General features: G+C 39.6%; 2 protein-coding genes and 1 long non-coding RNA gene across 6 annotated transcripts in view; 2 read left to right on the forward strand and 1 right to left on the reverse strand.

The window, feature by feature from the left end:
- fam114a1 (family with sequence similarity 114 member A1) overlaps positions 1-14,554 on the forward strand; it is a 36,454-nt gene extending 21,900 nt beyond the window's left edge. For both annotated transcript variants that reach the window (XM_061907068.1, XM_061907077.1), the window contains exons 9-12: positions 800-964; positions 1,051-1,266; positions 7,317-7,370; positions 10,559-14,554. In XM_061907068.1, the coding sequence (XP_061763052.1) occupies positions 800-964; positions 1,051-1,266; positions 7,317-7,370; positions 10,559-10,687 (564 nt within the window). In that variant the 3' untranslated portion in view covers positions 10,688-14,554. The remainder of the gene's footprint in view (positions 1-799; positions 965-1,050; positions 1,267-7,316; positions 7,371-10,558) is intronic.
- LOC133556804 (uncharacterized) lies at positions 10,967-26,439 on the reverse strand. 3 transcript variants are annotated; one of them, XR_009807603.1, is made up of 11 exons: positions 26,140-26,439; positions 23,867-24,121; positions 19,263-19,535; positions 19,087-19,197; positions 18,844-18,903; positions 17,205-17,240; positions 17,096-17,137; positions 16,997-17,029; positions 16,874-16,927; positions 16,230-16,367; positions 14,524-14,705 (listed from the first exon to the last, which is right to left on the reverse strand). XR_009807603.1 is itself a non-coding variant. In XM_061907089.1 (10 exons), the coding sequence occupies exons 1-10, from the start codon at positions 26,336-26,338 to the stop codon at positions 14,545-14,547; spliced, it is 1,224 nt and encodes a 407-aa protein (XP_061763073.1). In that variant the 5' UTR covers positions 26,339-26,439; the 3' UTR covers positions 10,967-14,544. The 3 variants fall into 3 exon arrangements, 2 of the variants coding, with proteins under 2 accessions (XP_061763073.1, XP_061763083.1); XM_061907089.1 differs by lacking the exon at positions 16,230-16,367 and having other exon boundaries at positions 10,967-14,705; XM_061907099.1 differs by lacking the exons at positions 16,230-16,367; positions 18,844-18,903 and having other exon boundaries at positions 10,967-14,705; positions 26,140-26,435.
- LOC133556829 (uncharacterized) overlaps positions 23,946-27,041 on the forward strand; it is a 33,627-nt gene continuing 30,531 nt past the window's right edge. The window contains exons 1-2 of the long non-coding RNA XR_009807609.1: positions 23,946-24,156; positions 26,306-26,522. This is a non-coding gene — a long non-coding RNA (uncharacterized LOC133556829). The remainder of the gene's footprint in view (positions 24,157-26,305; positions 26,523-27,041) is intronic.

The raw sequence follows: 27,041 nt of genomic DNA on the forward strand, positions 1-27,041 counted from the left end.
GGTCCTGCAGTCCTGGGTTCAAATTCAGGCTCGGGATCTTTCTGTGTGGAGTTTGCATGTTCTCCCCGTGAATGCGTGGGTTTCCTCCGGGTACTCCGGCTTCCTCCCACTTCCAAAAACATGCACCTGGGGATAGGTTGATTGGCAACACTAAATTGGCCCTAGTGTGTGAATGTGAGTGTGAATGTTGTCCGTCTATCTGTGTTGGCCCTGCGATGAGGTGGCGACTTGTCCAGGGTGTACCCTGCCTTCCGCCCGATTGTAGCTGAGATAGGCGCCAGCGCCCCCCGCGACCCCGAAAGGGAATGAGCGGTAGAAAATGGATGGATGGATGTTACTATTGCTACAATGTGGCCTTTAAGAAAAAAAGAAATTAAGTACAATTATTTTCTAAAAAGTACTATTATTTCTACAACCTGGCTAATTTTTAAACATAAATTAAATACAATTATTTTCTAAATGTGACTATTATTGCTACAATTTGGCTTATTTTAATTATAAATTAAATACAATTGTTTTCTAAACAAAACTATTATTGCCACAAATATATTTTGTTGATATCTAAAAAATAATTTTAAATAAAAAACTTAAAGCCCTGTCCAGCTGTTATTAATGTTTAAACTTTCTTCAAATTAATATTTGCTCCAAATATCGGTTATCGTCCTCTTTGATTTCTATTAATCTGTATCGGCCCTGTAAAAAAGGTATGATAAATCTGTTATGTTGGAGCTGCATATGATTTATGATGGGATCAAGATGTATTTGGTAAGGCTGACGGCTCTTCTTTATGCGTTTTCAGGCTCTGATGAGTGCCCACGATTGGGTGAGCAAGGTGGAGCAGCCCGTCACTACGGAGACAGTTGGCAAGGAAACGCCGGACCAACCAGGAGGAGAGGCCTCGCCAAGAGAGGAGGATGGAGAGGGCGAGGAGAAAGAGGAAGATGGCGGGCTGAAATCTGTGGAGGTGACGTCCAAACCGTGTCATGAATCAAATCTTCACCGCCGTTATCGTCTAATCTATGCCCGCTGTGTGGTGTCCGCGCTCTGCAGTCAGTCTACTTGTCGTCGGTGGGCAGCCTGGCCGAAGTGACGGCCCGCAGTATCGAGCAGCTCCACAAGGTGGCGGAGCTCATCTTGCATGGGCAAGAAGAGCAGGAGAAAGCAGCCAGGGATCAAGCAGGCGTCCTCACCAGGTTGACACGTGCCATGTGCAAGGAGGTGCAGAGCTTGGCCAAAAATTTCTCCCACACGCTACTGGTTGTCGGAGTAAGTGTCATACAATCTGTCCTTCACTGTCAGTGTAAGAGGAAAGCGGAGGAGCTCAATCCAATCCAAATATTACTATTATTGCTACAATTTGGCTTATTTTTAATAGAAATGAAATACAAATATTTTCTAAATATTTCAATTATTGCTACAATTTGTTTTTATTTTTTAATATAAATTTCATATAGTCATTTTCTAAATATAACTATTATTGCTATAATTTGGCTTATTTTTTAATATAAATTAAATACAAATTATTTTCTAAATAACTCTTATTGCTACAATTTGGCCTATTTTTTTATACAAATTAAATAAAACATTTTTTAAATAACTATGGTTTCCACAATTCGGCTTATTTTTAAATAGAAAATGAATAATTATTTTCTAAAATCAATATGGCTTATTTCTTAATAGAAATTTTAAAAATATATTTTCTAAATATTACTATTATTGCTACAATCTGACTTTTATTTAATAGAAATTAAATAAAAAAGTTTGTAAATAACTGATTGCTACAATTTAGCTTATTTTTAATAGAAATTAAATAAAATTATTTTGTAAATTTAATTATTATTGTTACAATTTGGCTTATATTTAATAGAAATTAAATTAAAAAAATTTAAATAACCATTATTGCTACAATCTCCTCTCTGAGCTGCAACCTTACCATGGTAGAGGAGTTTGCGTGTCCCAATGATCCTAGGAGCTATGTTGTCGGGGGGCTTTCATGCCCCCTGGTAGGGTCTCCCAAGACAAACAGGTCCTAGGTGAGTGATCAGACAAAGAGCAGCTCAAAGACTTCTATGGAATTACAACAAAATGAACCCAGATTTCCCTCGCCCGGACGAGGGTCACCGGGGCCCCGCTCTGGAGCCAGGCCCAGAGTTGGGGCACGATGGCGAGCGCCTGGTGGTCGGGCCTGTTCCCATGGGGCCCGGCCGGGCACAGCCCGAAGAGGCAACGTGGGTCATCCCTCCAATGGGCTCACCACTCATAGAGGTCGGGTGCATTGTGAGCTGGGCGGCAGCCGAAGGCAGGGCATTTGGCGGTCCGATCCTCGGCTACAGAAGCTAGCTCTTGGGACGTGGAACGTCACCTCACTGGGGGGGAAGGAGCCTGAGCTAGTCCGCGAGGTGGAGAAGTTCCGGCTGGATATAGTCGGACTCACCTCGACGCACAGCAAGGGCTCTGGAACCAGCTCTCTCGAGAGGGACTGGACCCTCTTCCACTCTGGCGTTGCCGGCAGTGAGAGGCGACGGGCTGGGGTGGCAATTCTCGTTGCCCCCCAGCTCAAAGCCTGCACGTTTGAGTTCAACCCAGTGGACGAGAGGGTAGCTTCCCTTCGCCTTCGGGTGGGGGGACGGGTCCTGACTGTTGTTTGTGCTTACGCACCAAACAGCAGTTCAGAATACCCACCCTTTTTGGGTACACTCGAGGGAGTACTGGAAAGTGCTCCCCCGGGTGATTCCCTTGTCCTACTGGGAGACTTCAACGCTCATGTTGGCAACGACAGTGAAACCTGGAGAGGCGTGATTGGGAAGAATGGTCGCCCGGATCTAAACCCGAGTGGTGTTTTGTTATTGGACTTTTGTGCTCGTCACGGATTGTCCATAACAAACACCATGTTCAAACATAAGGGTGTCCACATGTGCACTTGGCACCAGGACACCCTAGGCCGCAGTTCCATGATCGACTTTGTAGTTGTGTCATCGGATTTGCGGCCTTATGTTTTGGACACTCGGGTGAAGAGAGGGGCGGAGCTTTCTACCGATCACCACCTGGTGGTGAGTTGGCTGCGATGGTGGGGGAGGATGCCGGACAGACCTGGCAGGCCCAAGCGCATTGTGAGGGTCTGCTGGGAACGTCTGGCAGAGTCTCCTGTCAGAGAGAGTTTCAATTCACACCTCCGGGAGAACTTTGAACATGTCACGAGGGAGGTGCGGGACATTGAGTCCGAGTGGACCATGTTCCGAACCTCTATTGTCGAGGCGGCTGATTGGAGCTGTGGCCGCAAGGTTGTTGGTGCCTGTCGTGGCGGTAATCCCAGAACCCGTTGGTGGACACCAGCAGTGAGGGATGCCGTCAAGCTGAAGAAGGAGTCCTATAGGGTTCTTTTGGCTCATAGGACTCCGGAGGCAGTGGACGGGTACCGACGGGCCAAGCGGTGTGCAGCTTTAGCGGTCGCGGAAGCAAAAACTCGGACATGGGAAGAGTTCGGGGAAGCCATGGAAAACGACTTCCGGACGGCTTCGAAGCGATTCTGGACCACCATACGCCGCCTCAGGAAGGGGAAGCAGTGCACTATCAACACCGTGTATGGTGCGGATGGTGTTCTGCTGACTTCGACTGTGGATGTTGTGGATCGGTGGAGGGAATACTTCGAAGACCTCCTCAATCCCACCAACACGTCTTTCTTTGAGGAAGCGGTGCCTGGGGAATCTGTAGTGGACTCTCTTATTTCTGGGGCTGAGGTCGCTGAGGTAGTTAAAAAGCTCCTCGGCGGCAAGGCCCCGGGGGTGGATGAGATCCGCCCGGAGTTCCTTAAGGCTCTGGATGCTGTGGGGCTGTCTTGGTTGACAAGACTCTGCAGCATCGCGTGGACATCGGGGGCGGTACCTCTGGATTGGCAGACCGGGGTGGTGGTCCCTCTCTTTAAGAAGGGGGACCGGAGGGTGTGTTCCAACTATCGTGGGATCACACTCCTCAGCCTTCCCGGTAAGGTTTATTCAGGTGTACTGGAGAGGAGGCTTCGCCGGATAGTCGAACCTCGGATTCAGGAGGAACAGTGTGGTTTTCGTCCTGGTGGTGGAACTGTGGACCAGCTCTATACTCTCGGCAGGGTTCTTGAGGGTGCATGGGAGTTTGCCCAACCAGTCTACATGTGCTTTGTGGACTTGGAGAAGGCATTCGACCGTGTCCCTCGGGAAGTCCTGTGGGGAGTGCTCAGAGAGTATGGGGTATCGGACTGTCTTATTGTGGCAGTCCGCTCCCTGTATGATCAGTGTCAGAGCTTGGTCCGCATTGCTGGCAGTAAGTCGGACACGTTTCCAGTGAGGGTTGGACTCCGCCAAGGCTGTCCTTTGTCACCGATTCTGTTCATAACTTTTATGGACAGAATTTCTAGGCGCAGCCAAGGCGTTGAGGGGTTCCGGTTTGGTGGCCACGGGATTAGGTCTCTGCTTTTTGCAGATGATGTAGTCCTGATGGCTTCATCTGGCCGGGATCTTCAGCTCTCACTGGATCAGTTCGCAGCCGAGTGTGAAGCGACCGGAATGAGAATCAGCACCTCCAAGTCCGAGTCCATGGTTCTCGCCCGGAGGAGGGTGGAGTGCCATCTCCGGGTTGGGGAGGAGACCCTGCCCCAAGTGGAGGAGTTCAAGTACCTAGGAGTCTTGTTCACGAGTGGGGGAAGAGTGGATCGTGAGATCGACAGGCGGATCGGTGCGGCGTCTTCAGTAATGCGGACGTTGTATCGATCCGTTGTGGTGAAGAAGGAGCTGAGCCGGAAGGCAAAGCTCTCAATTTACCGGTCGATCTACGTTCCCATCCTCACCTATGGTCATGACCGAAAGGATAAGATCACGGGTACAAGCGGCCGAAATGAGTTTCCTCCGCCGGGTGGCGGGTCTCTCCCTTAGAGATAGGGTGAGAAGCTCTGCCATCCGGGAGGAGCTCAACGTAAAGCCGCTGCTCCTCCACATCGAGAGGAGCCAGATGAGGTGGTTCGGGCATCTGGTCAGGATGCCACCCGAACGCCTCCCTAGGGATGTGTTTAGGGCACGTCCAGCTGGTAGGAGGCCACGGGGAAGACCCAGGACACGTTGGGAAGACTATGTCTCCCGGCTGGCCTGGGAACGCCTCGGGATCCCCCGGGAAGAGCTAGACGAAGTGGCTGGAGATAGGGAAGTCTGGGCTTCCCTGCTTAGGCTGCTGCCCCCGCGACCCGACCTCGGATAAGCGGAAGATGATGGATGGATGGATGGATATTACTACAATTTGGCTTATGTTTTAATAGAAATTAAAAAATATATATTTTCTAAATAACTTATTGCTACAATTTGTCTTATTTTTTTTATATAAATTAAATTAAAAATATTTTCTAAATAAATATTGCTACAATTTGGCTTATTTTTGAATAGAAATTAAATACAAAATATTTTCTAAATATTACAATTATTGTTACAATTTGGCTTATTTTCTTAATATAAATTTAATATAATCATTTTCTAAATATAAATATTGCTACAAATTGGCTTATTTTTCAATAGAAATTATGTACAAATTATTTTCTAAATAACTCTTATTGCAACAATTTGGCCTATTTTTTTTTAGAAATTAAATTAATTATATTTTGTAAATAACTACGATTGCCACAATTTGGCTTATTTTAAAATAGAAATTAAATAACAATTATTTTCTAAAATCAATATGGCTTATTTCTTAATAGAAATTTTAAAAATATATTTTCTAAATATTACTATTATTGCTACAATCTGGCTTATTTTTTAATGTAAACTAAATACAATTATTTTCTAGATATAAGTATTATTGCTACAATCTGACTTATTTTTTAATAGAAATTAAATAAATATTTTGTAAATAACTATGATTGCTACAATTTAGCTTATTTTTTATTAGGAATTAAAGACAATTATTTTGTAAATGTAACTTATTGTTACAATTTGGCTTATGTTTTAATAGAAATTTAAAAAAATATATCTTCTAAATAACTATTATTGCTACAATTTGGATTATTTTTTAATAAAAATTAAAAAAAAGTTATAAATGTTACTCTAATTGCTACAATTTTGCTTATGTTTTAATAGAACATTTTTAAAATATATTTTCTAAACAACGACTATTGCTACAATTTGGCTTATTTTTTATTATAAAGTAAATACAATTATTTTCTACATATAACTATTACTGCTACAATTTTGCTTATTTTTTAATAGAAATTAAATACAATTATTGTCTTAATATAAATATTAATGTTACGATTTAGTTTATATTTTAATACAAATTATTTTCTAAATAACTATTATTGCTACAATTTGGTCTATTTTTAATAGAAATTAAAAAAATAAATTTTATAGATATTACTTTTGTTGCTACAATTTGGCTTATTTTTTATATAAACTAAATACAATTATTTTAAATATAAATATTATTGCTACAATTTGACTTGCTTTTTAATAGAAACTAAATAAAAATATTTTCTAAGTAACTGTGATTGCTAAAAATCTGCTTATTTTTTAATAGAAATTAAAGAAAAATATTTTGCAAATGTAACTATTATTGTTACAATTTGGCTTATGTTTTAATAAAAATTAAATAGATATTTTTAAATAACTATTCTTGCTACGATCTGGCTTATTTTCTAATAGAAATTAAAAAATGTTATAAATATTACCGTTATTGCTACAATTTGGCTTATTTTTTAATATGAACTAAATACAATTATTTTCGACATATAACCATTATTGCTACAATTTGGCTTATTTTTAATAGAAATTGAATAAAAAAATATTTTTAAAATAACTCTTTGCTACATTTTGGTTTATTTTTTAATAGAAGTTAAATACAATCATGTTCTTAATATAACTATTATTGTTACAATTTGCCTTATATTTTAATAGAAATTAAATACAAATTATTTTCTAAATAACTATTATCGCTACAATTTGGGCTATTTTGATTAGAAAGAAAAAAGACATATTTTATAAATTTTACTATTATTGCTACAATTTGGCTTATTCTTTAATATTAACTAAATACAATTATTTTCTAAATATAACTATTATTGCTACAATTTGACTTGTTTTTTAATAGAAACTAAATACAAATATTTTCTAAATAACTATGATTGCTACAATTTGGCTTATTTTTTTTTAATAGAAATTAAAATTATTTTCTAAATATTACTATTATTGCTCCACTTTGACCTACTTTTGAATAGAAATTAAATAAAAAATATTTTCTAAATAACTATTATTGCCACAAAGATGAGAAGCTCAGCTGAACTCACACAATCTGTCCTTCACCGTCAGGGTCAGAGGAAAGCGGAGGAGCTCAATCCAATGGTGGACGCTGTGCTGCTGGAGGTGAGACAACTTCACTGTGGAAATAATCAGATGGCTAATGTCAAGGAACACAGTACCAAACCAACTAAATACCGTATTTTTAGGACCATAAGGCGCAACGGGTCATAAGGCGCACTGCTGATGATTTTCATACATAGGGCGCATTAAAGAGGTCATATTATGATTTTTTTTCTACATGTAAACATATAAAATATAAGTTTGAATAAATGATCATATTTTATGGTAGCTTTTTAGCTAATGTTGTATGTTTAAACCTAAAAATAACAGATTTGGATACTTTGCACTGGCTTAAAAATATGCTAACGTATCTCAAATTGGCATGCTAATGTTAGCATGCTTTATGTCAGCTTTTTAAAGTTAAAGTACCACTGATAGTCACACACACACACTAGGTGTGGTAAAACTAATCTCTGCATTTGACCCATTCCCTTGTTCCACCCTCTGGGAGGTGAGGAGAGCAGTCAGCAGCAGTGTTGGAATCATTTTGGTGATTCAACCCCCAATTCCATCCCTTGATGTGGAGTGCCAAACAGGGAGGTAATGGCTCCCATTTTTATAGTCTTTGGTATGACCTACCGATCTAAGGGCAAACACTTTAACCACAAGGACACTGAGTAGGTTTTTAACATAACATTTTAGCATGCTAACGTTTTATGCCAGATTTTTAGCAATTTTTTTATGTTAAAACCTAAAAATCATAGATTCCGATAACTTGTAAAAAATATCTTGTTCTTCGTGGCTAGCAATGCAGCTAATGGTAGCAATCAATGCTACCTCAAAATCACGTTTTAAATGTTGTTTATGAAGGTGTCTGTGACTATATATATATATATACATATATATAATTTCGGTTCAGTACGTACCTCGGTTCAGAGGTCAAGGTTTGGTTCATTTTCGGTACAGTAAGAAAACAACAAAATATTTTTTGGTTATTTATTTACCAAATTTGCAAAATCTTCCACCAAAAATATTTTTGTTAGTGGAGTATTTGATGTGAAGTAATGGGAAACTTGGATAGGTCAATAATTCATATTAACATTGATTTTGATTCAATATTATGTTTTGAGAAATGAGAGTTTGAAAGAAAAAAAAAACAGCTTTGTTTTATTAGTCAACGTTGCAACTTTTTCTAAATTACATTTAGCCTTTAAGCTTTTTTATTTCACTTTTGTTTATTTTAATAGTATATTTAGAATGTGCCGTGGGCCTTTAAAACATTAGCTGTGGGCCGCAAATCGCCTCCGGGGCACACTTTTGACACCCCTGCTATAGATAATAAAAATTAAAATCTGATAAATCTATGGATAAAAAGCAGAGCCTGGCGAGGCATGCGCATTTATCATAACACTCTCGCTCTCTCTGTCTCTGTCCCTCCCTAACGAATGCTGCTGCGTGCACAATTTGTTTTGTTTTTAACCCCTTCTTAACCCTGAACGTACATTGAAAATATACGCAACCCTAACTTAAAATGCCGGACATTTGAGGCATTTAAGAAACTCCACCTGGATAGCCCCGCAAAAGAGGACATATCCGGGGAAAAGAGGAGGTATTGTGAAGACTCTTCTTCGGCATGGTAATGCCGGTGTTTTCCCGAGGATGCGTCGAAGCAGAACACAGCAAAGGTAAGATATAAGGTATTTATTAAATAATAAAAGGCTAGGAACAAAAACACTGGTGTAAAGAGAAGGCAAACCAAAAATGCTAGTATGAGAACTAGGAAGTAAAAGTAAACAACTAAGCTGGCACGAAGGCACACAAAAAACAGAACAACAATTCCTCAGCATGTGAGCTGGAATAAACAAATGGTTTAGCGTAAAAGCTAGCGAGAATATACATACAAAGATGAAGGTCGAGAGTCGTCACTGTTGCGCGTGGGCAAATTAGGATCCGAGAAAGACTGAACAGAAAAGGCTGGCTTATAAAGGAGGGTGATTATTAGTAGCAGGTGTGCGGGGCGAGACTAGCAGGTGGACGGATGAGTGAACCATAGTGATGGACAAAACAGGAAATAAACGGGTCAGACTGAGAATGAAACAAAGATGGAAAAAACAAACATGTGAAGATCTGAGCAGCAGATCGCAACAGGTATGGTCAGTCTATCATAGCCCGGTCGCTGCTAGCATGCCTTGTGTTGTGCCTCGGTGTGCATTGTTTACACAACGTGCGGTACGCTACTTAATATGTCCGTGTGGAAACTCGTTCGGCACACCTCTGAACCGAACCAAAACCCCCGTACCGAAACGGTTCAATACAAATACACGTACCGTTACACCCCTAATAAATATATATATATATATATATATATATATATATATATATATATATATATATATATATATATGTGTATATATATATATATATATATATATATATATGTGTATATGTATGTATGTATATATATAGATGTACATATATATATGTATGTATGTATGTATGTATATATATATATATGTATATGTATGTATGTGTATATATATATATATATATATATATATATATATATATATATATATATATATATGTGTGAATGTTGTCTGTCTATCTGTGTTGGCCCTGCGATGAGGTAGCGACTTGTCCAGGGTGTACCCCGCCTTCCGCCCGATTGTAGCTGAGATAGGCGCCAGCGCCCCCCGCGACCCCACAAGGGAATAAGCGGTAGAAAATGGATGCATGGATGGATATATATATATATATATATATATATATATATATATATATTCTATACATACATACAATATACAAACTGCATGCATGCAGTTTGTATATTGTAAGTATTACATTAGTTTATGAAGGTGTCTTTTACTACATTATATATATACAATAAAGTACTATCTACTTGCAGTGTGTATATTGTATACATTACATATTGTTATGAAGGTGTGTGTTACTACATTATATATGCACTTGCAGTGTGTATATAAAATGTTGGAGGGTTTTGAAGTTGTTTTAGAGGCCACATCTTCCAAGCATTTTTATAACATCTTTAAAATCCTATTAAAAAAAGACATGGGCGTTCTTGTCCCTCATAATGATTATGAACGATAGGCAAAAAGTGCAGTTCCCCCTTTAAGATTCACCATCCAATAAAAAGTCCAAATTATGCGACTTAAATGGTTTCACGTCAGCACCATGTTGTATTGTTTGATGAAATATTAAAATGGTGCGTAACTTTTTAAACTTCTCCACAGGGCTCCAACAGTACCAACTACATCCACGACGCATTTCAGCTCCTGCTGCCCATCCTGCAGGTCGCACACATCGAGAGCCAACGCTGCAACACCTGCACACACTCGGCGGCGGCAAAAGAACAGCACTAACACACACACACATACTCTCTTGTATTTCTTACCATTTTGAGACCTCCAAAAAATGCCTCCCTCTTGAGTACCACCCTTTCTAGATATATAAAGATTTGTATTGACGAAATTAATAATATATACATACTATGCACATATGAAATAGGTAACATTTAGTTTTGATTGCAATTGGTTTTTAATCTTTATTATTTAGTTAATTATTACAGTATGTTCCAATATACATATTTATTTGTTTTGTTCATTTTTCCCAAAGAGGGCGCATTTCAATTTCTTACACACACTTACTACATATGTGGCCCAAAGGGGGAGCACTTAATTTTTTTTTTACACACACTTGTTATTTCATATGTTGACCAGAGGGGGAGCACTTTTAAAAGTGACACACAGTCAATTTGAAAAATCCCTCCTTTTTGGAACCACCCTCATTTTGACAGGTTTCACCACCAGGGGTGCAGATGACTTCTCTATTTTTTTGTTTTTGTAATGTGCTTAAGGCCGATGACAAAGGAGTCATGGACCGCAGATGGCCCCTGTGCTGCACTTTGGGCAACCTAGCTGTAGAACCTAACTCCTAATTACCTCTATAGTCTTAGTAGCGTAGTGTATTTGTTCATCCTATGGTCACATATGGGACAGGGGTTGTCTTACGTCAGTACCGGAAGTCGTAATATCAGCTGTTCACTTGGCGGATTTTTTGGGGGGGATGAATAGGGAAGTCCTTCTTTAGCTGCGGTCTTGTTTTATCAAATATTGCTGCTTTTGCACTTCAATGTTCACTTCTGTATGCACATGAAATCAACAAAAGAATCCAGACTTTGGAGCAATGTTCACGAACTCTAGAATTTGTCTCTCTATTAAATGCAATGGTTTTCCGTATTGGGACCATGATAAATGTCCTAACTTGTTCACACCTCCTCATATGGAAGGTAATTTTCCTTTTTGGTGTCTCAAGAAGGGCAGAAATACAATAGAACGCACACATGCGCGAGCTGCGTTGTACAGAAAAGATTTGACGCAACACTAAGTGCTTCTATCTACATCGACATTATTTATGTGTATAATATAAAGCCAACAGTTCCATTTTTCACTTTTGCTTCCTTGTTTGTATATTTCTACTTGTCCGCTGACCTACTAAGTATATTTTCATCTCCAAAAAAATCGTTGCTGTTTACATTTACATTTTATGTGAATATATTAGGCTGTCTTTGCACTCTTACCCTAACATTACGCCTTACTTTATTACGAACCCTAACTGAGATATTGTTTGACTGACACAAGAGAAGTATTATTGATATAATGCCAGTACATCCATGGCCATGTATGTTCATGTTCAATGACAACACAGTTCATATTACAGTATATCTAACTTGAAGAAATTGTAGGTTTCATTCCTGTTCTCATTTCACTTTATTCTAATACCAACAAAAAAGACTGACCTGCCCTCTACATATTGTAACGACATACAGTCGAGATCAAAATTTTACATACACTTGTAAAGAACATAATGTCATGGCTGTCTTGAGTTTCCAATTTTTTGTCGGGTGCTAATTTTTTAATTACAGAAGGTCTTATCTTTGCCCATGTGATGAACAAATAATTGGCTTTTTGGCCACAATACCCAGGAATTTGAAGGAGAAAAAGTGAGGCCTTTTAATCCCAGGAACACCAAACCTACCGTCAAGCACGGTGGTGGTAGTATTATGCTCCGGGGCTTGTTTTGCTGCCAATGGAACTGGTATGGGGTATCGGACTGTCTTATTGTGGCGGTCCACTCCCTGTACGATCAGTGCCAGAGCTTGGTCCGCATTGCCGGCAGTAAGTCGAACACATTTCCAGTGAGGGTTGGACTCCGCCAAGGCTGTCCTTTGTCACCGATTCTGTTCATAACTTTTATGGACAGAATTTCTAGGCGCAGTCAAGGCGTTGAGGGGTTCTGGTTTGGTGACCGCAGGATTATGTCTCTACTTTTTGGAAATGATGTGGTCCTGATGGCTTCATCTGACCGGGATCTTCAGCTCTCACTGGATCGGTTCGCAGCCGAGTGTGAAGCGACCGGAATGAGAATCAGCACCTCCAAGTCTGAGTCCATGGTTCTCGCCCGGAAAAGGGTGGAATGCCATCTCCGGGTTGGGGAGGAGACCCTGCCCCAAGTGGAGGAGTTCTAGTACCTAGGAGTCTTGTTCACGAGTGAGGGAAGAGTGGATCGTGAGATCGACAGGCGGATCGGTGCGGCGTCTTCAGTAATGCGGACGTTGTACCGATCCGTTGTGGTGAAGAAGGAGCTGAGCTGGAAGACAAAGCTCTCAATTTACCGGTCGATCTACGTTCCCATCCTCACTTATGGTCATGAGCTTTGGGTTATGACCGAAAGGATAAGATCACGGGTACAAGCGGCCGAAATGAGTTTCCTCCGCCGTGTGGCGGTGCTCTCCCTCAGAGATAGGGTGAGAAGCTCTGCCATCCGGGAGGAACTCAAAGTAAAGCCGCTGCTCCTCCACATCGAGAGGAGCCAGATGAGGTGGTTCGGGCATCTGGTCAGGATGCCACCCGACGCCTCCCTAGGGAGGTGTTTAGGGCACGTCCAACCGCTAGGAGGCCATGGGGAAGACCCAGGACACGTTGGGAAGACTGTCTGCCGGCTGGCCTGGGAACGCCTCGGGATCCCCCGGGAAGAGCTGGACGAAGTGGCTGGAGAAAGGGAAGTCTGGGTTTCCCTGCTTAGGCTGTTGCCCACGTGACCCGACCTCGGACAAGCGGAAGAAGATGGATGGATGGATGGATGGATGGATACTGTATTTTTCGGAGTATAAGTCGCACCTGCCGAAAATGCATAATAAAGAAGGAAAAAAACATGTGGTAGTCGCACTGGAGTATAAGTCGCATTTTTGGGGTAAATTTATTTGATAAAACCCAACACCAAGAATAGACCTTTGAAAGGCAATTTAAAATAAATAAAGAACAGTGAACAACAGGCTGAATAAGTGTACGTTATATGACACATATATAACCAACTGAGAAGGTGCCTGGTATGTTAACGTAATATATTATGGTAAGAGTCATTCAAATAACTATGCTATACGTTTACCAAACAATCCGTCACTCCTAATCGCTAAATCCCATGAAATGTTATATGTCTAGTCTCTTACGTGAATGAGCTAAATAATATTGATATTTCACGGTAATGTGTTAATAATTTCACACATAAGTCGCTCCCGAGTATAAGTCGCACCCCCAGCCAAACTGAAAAAAAATGCGACTTATAGTCCAAAAAATACGGTACTTCCTAATTATTAGGACAAGCTAAAATCATCAGCCCGGAGGTTGGGTCTTGGGCGCAGTTGGGTGTTCCAACAGGACAATGACCCCAAACACACATCAAAAGTGGTAAAGGAATGCCTAAATTAGGATAAAATGAAGCTTTTAGAATGGCCTTCCCAAAGTCCTGACTTAAATGTGTGGGCAATGCTGAAGAAACAAGTCCATGTCAGAAAACCAACACATTTAGCTTAATTGCACCAATTTTGTCAAAAGTAGTGGTCAGAGAAATCCACCAAAAGCTTGTGGATGGCTACCAAAAGTGCCTTATTGCAGTGAAACTTGCCAAGGGACATGTAAGCAAATATTAACATTGCTGTATGTATGTATAATCACATTTTCAGTAGACCCATAAGTATGTGCTCCTATCACTCTATCACAAAAAATAGGAGTTGTAGAAATTATTGGAAGACAGCCATGACATTATGTTCTTTAGGCGTGTAGATGGTGACTGTACATGCAAAATAAGATCTACTTACCAGGAACAGCTGTCTGATTTAAGTCCCAAAGAGTCAAAATGCTATGTTGAAAATGAAGAGACTTTATTCCTTATCTGTGTCCTGTTTTTTGTTTCTTTCACTTTGACGTGCCGGTCTTGGCTGAAAGGTGTTTTTATTACTGAAGTTGAGTCCTGGCTGGTCTGACATCAGCGGCTCGACGCCTACGTGAGGGAAACCCACTGTTGGACGCTGGTGAAGATTAGCTGTCGGAAGAAGGTGAAATGTTATTAATAGAATCATCACAGTGGATATAAAGTTCTCTGATTGAAGAAGCATTACAAAAACAGGAAAATGTACCTCTTTATCTGACTAGATCTTTCATTTATTTTAACCCATGCATGAAAAACACTTGCTTTGAAATTTTCCTTTGTATCACTATAGAGCAGGGGTGTCAAACTCATCGTAGATGGGGAGCCACATGGAGAAATATCTACTCCCAAGTGGGCCGGACAGGTAAAATCACGGCACGATAGCTTAAAAATAAAGACAACAACAGATTGTTTTCCTTGTTTAAAAATAAAACAAGCACATTCTGAAAATGTCCATCCATCAGTTTTCTACCGCTTATTCCCTTTGGGGTCGCGGTGGGTGCTGGTGCCTATCTCGGCTAAAATCGGGCGGAAGGCGGTATACACCCTGGACAAGTCGCAACTTCATCGCAGCATGATGCAAATAATTGTCATAAAACACGTACAAATACACTGAAAAGGTGTGTTATTGTTTGTGCTACGGCGCCATCTTTTGGACAAGTTTGCTCACTGCAGGTGCTGCTGGGTAGACTTCTGTTTAGAGCAGGCCTGGGCAATTATTTTGACCCGGGGGCCACATTTACAGAAAAAAATGTGTCTGGGGGCCGGTTATTTATTTTTAGGAACACTAATACAAAACCTCAAAATAATGTCTGATTGAATGCTAAAAGCGTTATGACAGACCACCTTAAAAAAACTTAAAGGAATTTTACATTTTTCTATAAACAATAAAACACTAAATATTGACAAAATATGAATGTCACACCGCCTTTTGATCGACATATTTTACAATCGAGTAAAACGCGACAAAAATGCAACAAACAATGAAATATGAATGCAAAGGTTACAAAATGAACCCACCTACAATCTGATATATCTGATATATCACTAAGCTTTATAACTTTGTTACGAAACTGTCCTTCAGCATCTGTGGAAACGCTTCCCACCCACAATGCTTAGATCACCATAGTAACTAATTAGATTACCATAGTAACTGGTATATCATCCAAAAGCGCAGATTCCTACCATTGAAATACTTTGTATGGTTCAAGACTTACGGTCATTAGAAATCATAATGGCAGCTACACTTTCCATCTTAAAGATCTAAAAAAAAATATTTCGGAATGTTCGGCGGGCCAGATTGAAAGGCTTAATGGGCTGCATGTGGCCCAGGTCTGGTTTAGAGCTTTGAACCACAGGTAGAAGAGCCTTTCTTTCTTACAAGTGTCCATAGCGCTTCTACTCATACTCTTCTGTTCATTCTATTTCCAATTCTGAAAGGCGAATCCAAAAAACAAAGTTAGGGCCGGTTTTAGATTTTTACAATACATGGCAGATTTACAAACAAACAAAAAAGGGTAGGTTTTCATTAAAGTATTGGCATATAATTACATTTTGTTTGGTTTTCCTTTTATGGATTTTAATTTTTCCAGATAAACACAAAAATCGAATATGTTCATCCATCCATCCATTTCCTACCGCTTATTCCCTTTGGGGTTGCGAGGGGCGCTGGTGCCTATCTCAGCTACAATCGGGCGGAAGGCGGCGTACACCCTGGACAAGTCGCCACCTCATCGCAGGAATATGTTCATCCAAAATGCAAAAATGCGTGTTTATCTGTGTGATGACAAATTGAACAGGAAGCAGTATTTTAGCTTTTCCTTTGCGTTTAGCATGTTTTTAGCATCCCCTTGTTCACCCCCTGGGAGATCAGGGGAGCAGTGAGCAGCAGCCGTGGCCGTGCCCGGGAATCATTTTTGGTGATTTAACCCCCAATTCCAACCCTTGATGCTGAGTGCCAAGCAGGGTCCCATTGTTATAGTCTTTGGTATGACACGGTCGGGGTTTGAACTCATGACTTACCGATCTCAGGGCGGACACACTGACCAGCCTACACTTATCTCTTATGTTTGACTGCCATCTACTGGTCATGTTTATCATTACACCATGTACCAAATAAAATAGCTTTGAGGTGGGTAAGCTTAACCAACGTTATTCCTTACAGTAGGTGCACCGGGTTATAAGGCGCACTGTTGAGTTTTGAGAAAAAATAAGGATTTTTAAGTGCGCCTCATAATATGGAAAATACGGTAATTTTATTTTTTAAGATGGCGTTGGTTTACCGGTGGCATTGCAGTGATCCACATTTTCATCCACTGCACTTTCCACTACTTCATCTGAAAAGGAGACACGCAAAGTTGCATGAAACTATAAGATTGAGAAAATATGCTGCTATGATTTCCTACCATCAGCTTCAACCTCTTCAATAGGCGATAGTCCTGTTAGGAAAACACAGTTAACTCATTTTTACTCCCAAATTGTCTTCCAAGTTCTCTTCCACTGACCTGTCCACCTAAAACCAGGGTCAAAGGTGCGATGAGGTCTCCCTGAAAACATTTCATTGAGTCATCATGGAAATTATGCAAATCAACACACTTTTGAATGAGAAGTTACCTTTTAGAGTGTTGATGTCTGTGTCTTTCCGCCCATCTAATCAAAAAGGCACATCAAATCTTATGTTAAAGGCCTACTGAAACCCACTACTACCGACCACGCAGTCTGATAGTTTATATATCAATGATGAAATATTAACATTGCAACACATGCCAATACGACCTTTTTAGTTTACTAAATTGCAATTTTAAATTTCCCGCGAGTTTCTTGTTGAAAACGTCGTGGAATGATGACGTGTGTGCGTGATGTCACGGACTGTCAGGAAATATTAGCGCAGCACCAAACACGGCTATAAGTCGTCTCTGTTCATCGCGTAATTACACAGTATTTTGGACATCTGTGTTGCTGAATCTTTTGCAATTTGTTCAATTAATAATGGAGACTACAAAGAAGAATGCTGTTGGTGGAAAGCGGTGGATTGCAGCTGTCTTTAGCACCGAAACACAGCCGGTGTTTCTTTGTTTGTTGTGAAGCAGAGCGGTCAAGCGAACATGTTTTCTCGACGTCAACCAGCATGTTTTTGGATGGGAAAATTGTGATACATATATCTTACTGGAGACATTGTTGGATTATTCGTCGTCCTGCAGCAGCTGTCAAAAAAGGCAGTTGTGAGCTTGGCTCCTCGGCTTCTCTCTGAGACACTGCATGTTCATCGCAACCATCCGACTTCAACGTATGTCTTTACAATCTTACTAAAACACTATTAAAACAATAAGCAGATAAAATATCTTCCAGAACTATCCTAGTAAATGTGTCTAATTACTTCTGAAACGCTCACACTGCCGCCGTCGTCGCTTTTTTTTCTTCTTCTCCTAGTCCTTCACTATCAATATTTAATTCACAAATCTTTCATCCTCGCTCAAATTGATGGGGAAATTTTCGCTTTCTCGGTCCGAATTGCTCTTACTGCTAGTGGCTCCCATTATAAACAATGTGAATATATGTGGAGCCCTGCAACCAGTGACGTCACGCGCACATTGTCTGCTACTTCCGGTAAAGGCAGGGCTTTTTTATTAGCGACCAAAAGTTGCAAACTTTATCATCGATGTTCTCTACTAAATCCTTTCAGCAAAAACATGGCAATATCGCGAAATTATCAAGTATGACACATAGAATGGACCTGCTATCCCCGTTTAAATAAGAACATCTCATTTCAGTAGGCCTTTAACTCAATGCAAAGTCTGACCGAAAATGATATATATATATATGTATGTATGTATGTATATATATATACATATACATATATACATATATATATATATGTATATAAACATATACATATATATATATATATATATATATATGTATATACGTATATAAATATATATATATATATATATATATATATATATATATATATAAATATATATATATATATATATATATATATAGGGCTCAAATTTAACCACGGCATAAATGGAAATTTAAATTTGTTTCATCGAAGTGTTCGGAGCAAAATATAATTATATATATTTATTTCTCTTAAGTTTTGCACTATTTCAAATATGATATTTGATGAAATGTTGAAATGTACTAGTTCCCTCTAAAAATGCCAGTTAAAATTAAGTTAAAAAAATACAACCTTAAAAACCCCAAAGGTACGGTGCGAGGACTCGTCTTTTTCAGACATTTTAGTCACCTTTTAACTGCTGTCCGGTAAAGTCATATCCAAGTGGACGCACCTTTACTTTGGACTTCGCTGACAGGAAGGAAACATTCCCAGGTAAATTGCTTTCAATTTTTTTTTGTGCACATTGAACTGAATATAAATGTGTGCGTGTGTGTGTGTGTGTGTGTGTGTGTGTGTGTGTGTGTGTGTGTGTGTGTGTGTGTGTGTGTGTGTGTGTGTGTGTGTGTGTGTGTGTGTGTGAGAGAGTCTTACAGCAGCAGCCTCCCTTTCGGCTAATATGTCTGAGGAGAGCTGAGGTCCAAGTCAGCAACACCACACACAGCAGAATTAACCAGAGGACCCTGAACACACCACTCCACCTATCTGGATTACACAAATAAATATAATTATAGGCAATGTTTTGGATATTCATAATTTCTCTCCCAAACCTTTTTGTGCCTGTAGAAACTTCTCCTTGGCTCTCGCAATAGAAATGGTGTGATTAGACAACCGGAAGAGACAGGCGGTGTGATTGGTCATTTCCGAAGTAGGCGGGGCCGACAGACAGCAATAGGATGCTTCTCTGTGACCTTCATCATCCCTTATCTTCCCCTCTTTCTCAGGTGGGTGCAGGTGTAGCGAGGTGGTATTGCTGTGACCATATAAGGTGAGCTTCAGGAACTCTCCAAGTTGAAGCTGCACTGACATCCTGATGACAACGTCTGGAATCAGAGAAAACTTTAAATGGATTCATTCATAACAGTAGTTTAGACATCACAATGGAGTTTTTGAGTCCGTTTTAGTCAGGGGTGTCCAAACTACAGCCTGCGGGCTCAACGAACTCTTCAAATTGCTCCTCAAGACATCACGAGTTTAATAGGAAATCTTGTTCGCGGGGAGATTGCATTCATTTTAAACGTCTGACAAGTTTGATGCTGCTTTTTGTTGCGATCTCGCGTACAACATGAGCTTCCAGGTAAATTACCTTTAACTTTGAGAAGACACGTGCGCGGCATTTACTTACAAGATCTAATGCAAACAACCTTCCCAAGTCAAGGTGCGAAAAAAAATCCAACCCACATGGTCACTGAACTTTGTGTATATTATAAAATGAAACAAAATAAAAATTACCCCCATTGAAATACATTACAAAGCATGATGGGAAAATGCAAAACAGTCTCGACACTTATCCATGTTTGGCGCTTTCTAGCTGCTTGATATTTCTGATTGATTACAAAATCATCTGACATCACATGGACAAAGATAAGACCTTCTGGAGGAAAGTTTTGTGGTCAGATGAAACAAAAATGGAGCTGTTTGGCCACAATACCCAACAATATGTTTGGAGGAGAAAAGGTGAGGCCTTTAATCCCAGGAACACCACACCTACAGTCAAGCATGGTGGTGGTAGTATTATGCTCTGGGCATGTTTTGCTGCCAATGGAATTGGTGCTTTTCACCGAGTAAATGGGACAATGAAAAATGAGGATTACATCCAAATTCTTAAGGATAACCTAAAATCATCAGTTGGGTCTTGGGCGCAGTTGGGTGTTCCAACAGGACAATGACCCCAAACACACGTCAAAAGTTGTAAAGGAATGGCTAAATCAGGCTAGAACTAAGGTTTTAAAAAGGCCTTCCCAAAGTCCTGACTTAAACGTGTGGACAATGCTGAAGAAACAAGTCCATTTCAGAAGAAACAACAAACTTAGCTGAACTGCACAAATTTTGTCAAGAGGAGTGGTCAAACATTCAAGCAGAAGCTTGTGGATGGCTACCAAAAGCACCTTATTGCAGTGAAACTTGCCAAGGGACATGTAACCAAACCATTGTTGTATGTATACTTTTGACCCAGCAGATTCGGTCACATTTTCACTTAATTAGAGCTGCAGCTATTTAATATTTTAGTAATCAGGTATTCTATCAAATATCCCGATCAATTAATCAAGTAATGGAATAAATCATATTTTTACTTTAAAAAAAAAAGTATATATATATATATATATATATATATATATATATATATATATATATATATATATATATATATATTTTTTTTTTTTTTTGTCCTGTCCAGTTTCTCAGGCAAATTCTATTGTTAATGTAGATGCTCATATCGGCTGTACAAATTTACTTTACAAAAGCTCGAATATATTTTGTAATCCAATTACTCCAGTTACTCGAAGTATCGTTTCAGCCCTATCCATAATAAATTCTTAAAAGAAGCAAACTTCATGAATGTTTATTGTGACCAACAAGTATGTGCTCCAATCACTCTATCACAAAAACAATAAGAGTTGTAGAAATTATTGGAAGCTCAAGACAGCCATGACATTATGTTCTTTACAAGTGTATGTAAAATTTTGACTAAGACTGTATATATGTGTCTGTATTAGGGCTGGGGGATATGGCCTTTTATTAATATCTCGATATTTTTAGGCCATATCACGATACACGACATGTATATCTCGATATTTTGCCTTAGCCTTGAATGAACGCTTGATGCATATAATAACAGCAGTATGATGATTCTATGTGTCTACATTCAAACATTCTTAAACTGCATTATTATGTGCTAATTTTTCATGCAGAGAGGAAAATCCCAACTAAGTCAATTTACCAAAAGTGTATTAAGCAGTGGCACAAACTTTCATGTCATTTCAAAACAGAAAGTGCAAGATTGTCAGAGACATTTTAAAACAAGCTATGAGTGCACTTTTGTGCATGATGTCACTAAGATGACAATTTAAAACAACACTAATGTAAAGTGCACTTTTTGTACAGAACACCACTACAATAGTTTAAAACAAATAAAGTGCACTTTTGTGCGTGATGTCACACCAGATATTTCAATAAGTGTCAATTAAAATGAGCTGCATAATAGGAAATCAAATAGTGTATGTCCTTCACTATGTGGTAGGTTCCTGCGGACGTTATCTCCTTCTGTTGTTGACTTTTTTTTTTCCATACGGTGTTGATCTGGAAATGGTTGCTTGGGCATTTTGTGGGTGTGGCACCGAACGGAAATGTTGACGTGGAGTTTCTCTGGCGGGTGACTTTTCAAACGATGCTACAAATTAGCAGTGGTGCTACTTTTTGTAGCAACGCTTTTGCTGCATAATTGACATACTATTGTTGTCTGTTCAACATCTTACCGCTTGAAGCTTGGGAATCTAATTCTTCCTTCATCTGTTACCAGATTCGCACCTTGTCTCTTCTATATTTCCACTCGCACCACTCCGCTAGAATCACAGCTACTGTTACCAATAGATGTGTAACGGTACGTGTATTTGTATTGAACCGTTCCGGTACGAGGGTTTCGGTTTGGTTCGCAGGTGTACCGAAAGACACGGACATATTAAGTAGCGCGCCGCACGTTGTGTAAACAATGGACACCAAGGCACCTTGAATTAATTAACGTGGACCCCGACTTAAACAAGTTGAAAAACTTATTGGGGTGTTACCATTTAGTGGTCAATTGTACGGAATATGTACTGTACTGTGCAATCTACTAATAAAAGTATCAATCAATCAAAAAAACAACACACGGCATGCAAGCATCGGGCTATGATAGACTGACCACACCTCCTCTTTTCACCGGACATGTCCTCTTAGCAGAGCTGTCCAGGTGGAGTTTCTTAAATGCCTCGAATGTACGGCATTTTAAGTTAGGGTTGCGTGTATTTTCAATGTACGTTCTGGGTTAAGAAGGGGTTAAAAACAAAACAAAAAGTGGTGCCGCAGCAACTTCCGTGAGGGAGGGGCAGAGACAGAGAGAGCGAGAGAGTTATGATAAACGCGCATGCCTCGCCAGGCTCTGCTTTTTATCCATAGATTTATCAGATTTTAATTTTTATTATCTATAGCAGGGGTGTCAAAAGTGTGCCCCGGAGGCGATTTGCGGCCCACAGCCAATGTTTTAAAGGCCCACGGCACATTCTAAAAATACTACGGCGTGGCGCAGTGGGAGAGTGGCCGTGCGCAACCCGAGGGTCCCTGGTTCAATCTCCACCTAGTACCAACCTCATCACGTCCGTTGTGTCCTGAGCAAGACACTTCACCCTTGCTCCTGATGAGTGCTGGTTAGCGGCTTGCATGGCTGCTCCCTCCATCAGTGTGTGAATGTGTGTGTGAATGGGTAAATGTGGAAGTAGTGTCAAAGCACTTTGAGTACCTTGAAGGTAGAAAAGCGCTATACAAGTACAACCCATTTATCATTTATTAAAATAAACAAAAACATAAACAAAAGTGAAATAAAAAAGCTTAAATGCTAAATGTAATTTAGAAAAAGGTGCAACGTTGACTAATAAAACAAAGCTTTTTTTTTCTTTCAAACTGTCATTGCTCAAAACATAATATTGAAACAAAATCAATGTTATTATGAATTATTGACCAATCCAAGTTTCCGATTACTTCACATCAAATATTCCACTGAGAAAAATATTTTTGGTAGAAGGTTTAGCAAATTTGTTAAATAAATAATCAAAAAATGTATATTTTGTTGTTTTCTTACTGTACCGAAAATGAACCGAACCGTGACTTCTGAACGGAGGTACGTACCGAACCGACATTTTTGTGTACCGTTACACCCCTAGTTACCATGCACGATATAGTCATTTTCTGTATCGCATAGAGACAAACCCGCGATAGTACCTTGAAGGTAGAAAAGCGCTATACAAGTACAACCTATTTATCATTTATATATCGAGTCTATACGATATATCGCCGAGCCCTAGTGTGTATATATATATATATATATATATATATATATATATATATATATATATATATATATATATATATATATATATATACATACATACGTACGTGTGTATGCTTTCGGCTTTTGGCCCTAGGCTCAACCAAATTTTTTTTATCCCAATGCGGCCCCCAGGTTGAAAAGTTTTGACACCCCAGGTTTAGATGACAGCAGCTACATTGTGATTAATATGCTACTATATTGTTATGTTATTATTGCAATATTTGTGATTAATCACATGAGTTAACTCGTTATTTCTGACAGGACGAATCGTAATACAGAAAAAGCCAGTACCTGAGTGTAAGTGGTCCACATTCCCTTGAGTTTCACACATGTACCAACTGGCGTGTGTGTCTTCCACCATCCAGGGCTCTGATGTGCGGTTGCCATCTCTCTCCAAGCACCGTTTTTCATCCACCCGGATGTGAGGCGGGTCATGTGACCGGTTCTGGATGACGTCAGCAAGTCTACTACCGCTTTCCCGCTTCTTCAACCGGAAGTCTCGCTCGCACAGTGCGCGGGGCGAACAGACCAGGGTCGCTTTAGAGACTTAAAGGAAATGGAGGCGAAAAAAAGACTTTTAGGTAAACAAAGGAGCGCAGAATTGTGGCGGTAAGACGTGGGGGGCTGTTGTACCGCAGCCCCAAGCATAGGGGGGAGCCGTGGGCTTTTGGAAAGTTTTCAAATTTTTTCCCCCGTCATTTAAATATAATGCTTATAAAATATGTAATAAATATTCATATAAAGTTAATATACGTGTGAAAGTTCAATAATAAGGTAAATTGATTTAAATTAAGAACGTCCAGGACTATCAACACCCCCCCATGATGCAAAATGGTTTGTTCCACCTGAGCGTGGACCTGAATTCCACTCATTTGTTTTCTGCCATTTAAATATATAATTTTAAAAAAGTGTCGTAAATGTCAGTATACAAATTGATATGACTGTGGAAGTTCAATATTAAGGTTGCTTGAATAAAATAACGCCCAAGTCTACTAACACCCCCTCATGGTGAGAAATGGTTTGTCGCACCTGAGCTTTGATGTGCATACCAGTTTTTTTTTTCTGCCATTTAAAAATGTAATTAAAAAAAAAAATCATAAATATCAGTATTCAAGTTGATATGACTGTGAAAGTTCAATAATAAGGTTGCTTGAATCAAATTTAGAAGGTCCAAGACTACCAACACCCCTAATGATGAGAAATGGTTTGTTCCACCTGAGCATGGATATGCGATACCACTGATTTATTTTCTGCCATTTACAAATGTGGGTAAAAAAAAGTCTTAAATGTCAGTATACAAATTGATATGGCTGTGAAATTTCAATATTAAGGTTGCTTGAACCAAATTAAGAACGTCCAGGACTACTGACACCCCCTCATTATGCGAAATGGTTTGTTCCACCTGCTTAATGACGTGCATACCACTTTTTTTTATGTAAAAAAAAAAGTGTCATAAATGTCAGTATACAAATTTGATATGGCTGTGAGAGTTCTATCTTAAGGTTGCTTGAATCAAATTAAGAACGTTTCAGTTCCAATTTTACAAGAAAACCTTAACATTTTGGCAAAATTATGACAGAAAGACCTAATTTTACTAAAAAAATTGTGATAAAAGTCAGAATTTTATGACAAATGTCACCATTTTGCATTAAAAAGTAATAATTTTACAACAAAATATTGTTCCAGAAACAGAAAGAAAATGAGAAATTGCTCCCAGTTTTTAAGAAATAAGTCAACATATTGTGAGAAAAAGACTGCTTGGTTTTTAATTATTTACTTCAAGTTACTACAGTATTACTCTATATACATATTATATTTTTCGTATTAATTTTGGCCAAAGGGAGCGCATTTAAATTTTTTGCACACGCTTGTTATTACATATTTTAGCCAGAGGGGGAGCACTTTGAATTTTTACACGCACTAGTTATATCATATGTTGACCAGAGGGGGAGCACTTTTAAAAGCGACACAGTCAATTTGGAAAATCCCTCCTTTTTGGGACCACCCCCATTTTGACAGATTTCATCACCACAGGTGCAAATGAGATCTCTATTTTTCGTTTTTGGTAATGTGCTTAAGACCGATGACAAAGGAGTCACGGACCGCAGATAGCCACTGTGTCGCACTTTGGGCAACCCAGCTGTAGAAGCAAACTGTCAGTAGCCACTATAGTCTTAGTAGTGTAGTGTATTTGTTCATCCTATGGTCACATATGGGACGCGGGTTGTCTTACGTCAGCGCCGGAAGTCATAAAATCATCTGTTCACCTGGCGGGTGTTTTTGGGGATGAATAGGGAAGTCCTTCTTTAGCTTGTTTTATCATATATTGCTGCCTTTGCACCTGTCAATGTTTACTTTTGTGTGCACATTACATTAAAAACAATCCTGACTTTGGAGCAATGTTCACGGACTCTAGTATTTGTCTCTCTATTAGATGCAATGGTTTTTCGTATTGGGACCATGATATCAGTCCTCGTACGGAAGGTACTTTTCCTTCTTGATGTCTCAAGAAGTGTAGAAATACAAGAAAACACACACACATTAAAGGATAGACTAACCCTCACCTCTGTTGAAGGCAAACAATTGTGGTAGGCAAATGATGAAGATGAGGATCATGAGGATGAGAAGTTTAGTCCCTGTTGCTCCTGTCATGGCTACACACACACACACACAAACAACATACACACACACGCTCAAGTGTGACTTGTTGTATCTGCTTCCTTTTTTCAGTCGACTTGATACCAGCGATCCCTTGGTGACCATGAACCCCTTCGCTGGAAGTGGGCTTAACTTCCAACCGATGAGCTGACGCCGGAAGTCGAGGCGTGCGATGATGCAACAACGTTTCTTCGCCACGCGCCAACCCGCTGCAGCGCAACACTTGACTTCCGCCCTTACTTCCTGTGGCGTCTATACAGAGGGTGACAAATGGCTCTATTGGCAGCATGTGAGTACGAGTGCCGTGCAGCCGATTGAGTATGTAAAGAGTGAGGTTTATTTTTTTCTGGAGGATTAGGATTCTAAAAGAAAATTGGGACTACTAATACAAAATAATACAAGATAATTCCTCCTTTTGCAGTTTGACAATTTTCTAAGAACCTTTGAGATATTTCCCTCCATCAGTTGCCACTAACCTAATGTCTGTAACGCAGGCCTGGGTGGGCAATTTAAGGCCCGGGGGCCACATGCGGCCGTTAAGATTTTTCATCTGACTGCCTGGACATTCCCAAATAATTGTGTTAAATGTTTAAGATGTAAAGTGTAGCTGTTATTATGATGTGCAGTCATGTTTTCTAATGACCGTAAGTCCTCAACTATACTAAGTCTTTCAATGGTTGGAATCTGCACTTTTGGATGATATACTAGTTACTTTGGTAATCTAATTAGTTACTATGGTCATCAAATTACTTACCATGGTCATCTACGTCACAGCAGCTCAGACGAGGCACCAAGCAGTGTGGGCGGA

Source organism: Nerophis ophidion, linkage group LG01, assembly GCF_033978795.1.
Source record: "Nerophis ophidion isolate RoL-2023_Sa linkage group LG01, RoL_Noph_v1.0, whole genome shotgun sequence".
Lineage (NCBI taxonomy): Eukaryota > Metazoa > Chordata > Actinopteri > Syngnathiformes > Syngnathidae > Nerophis > Nerophis ophidion.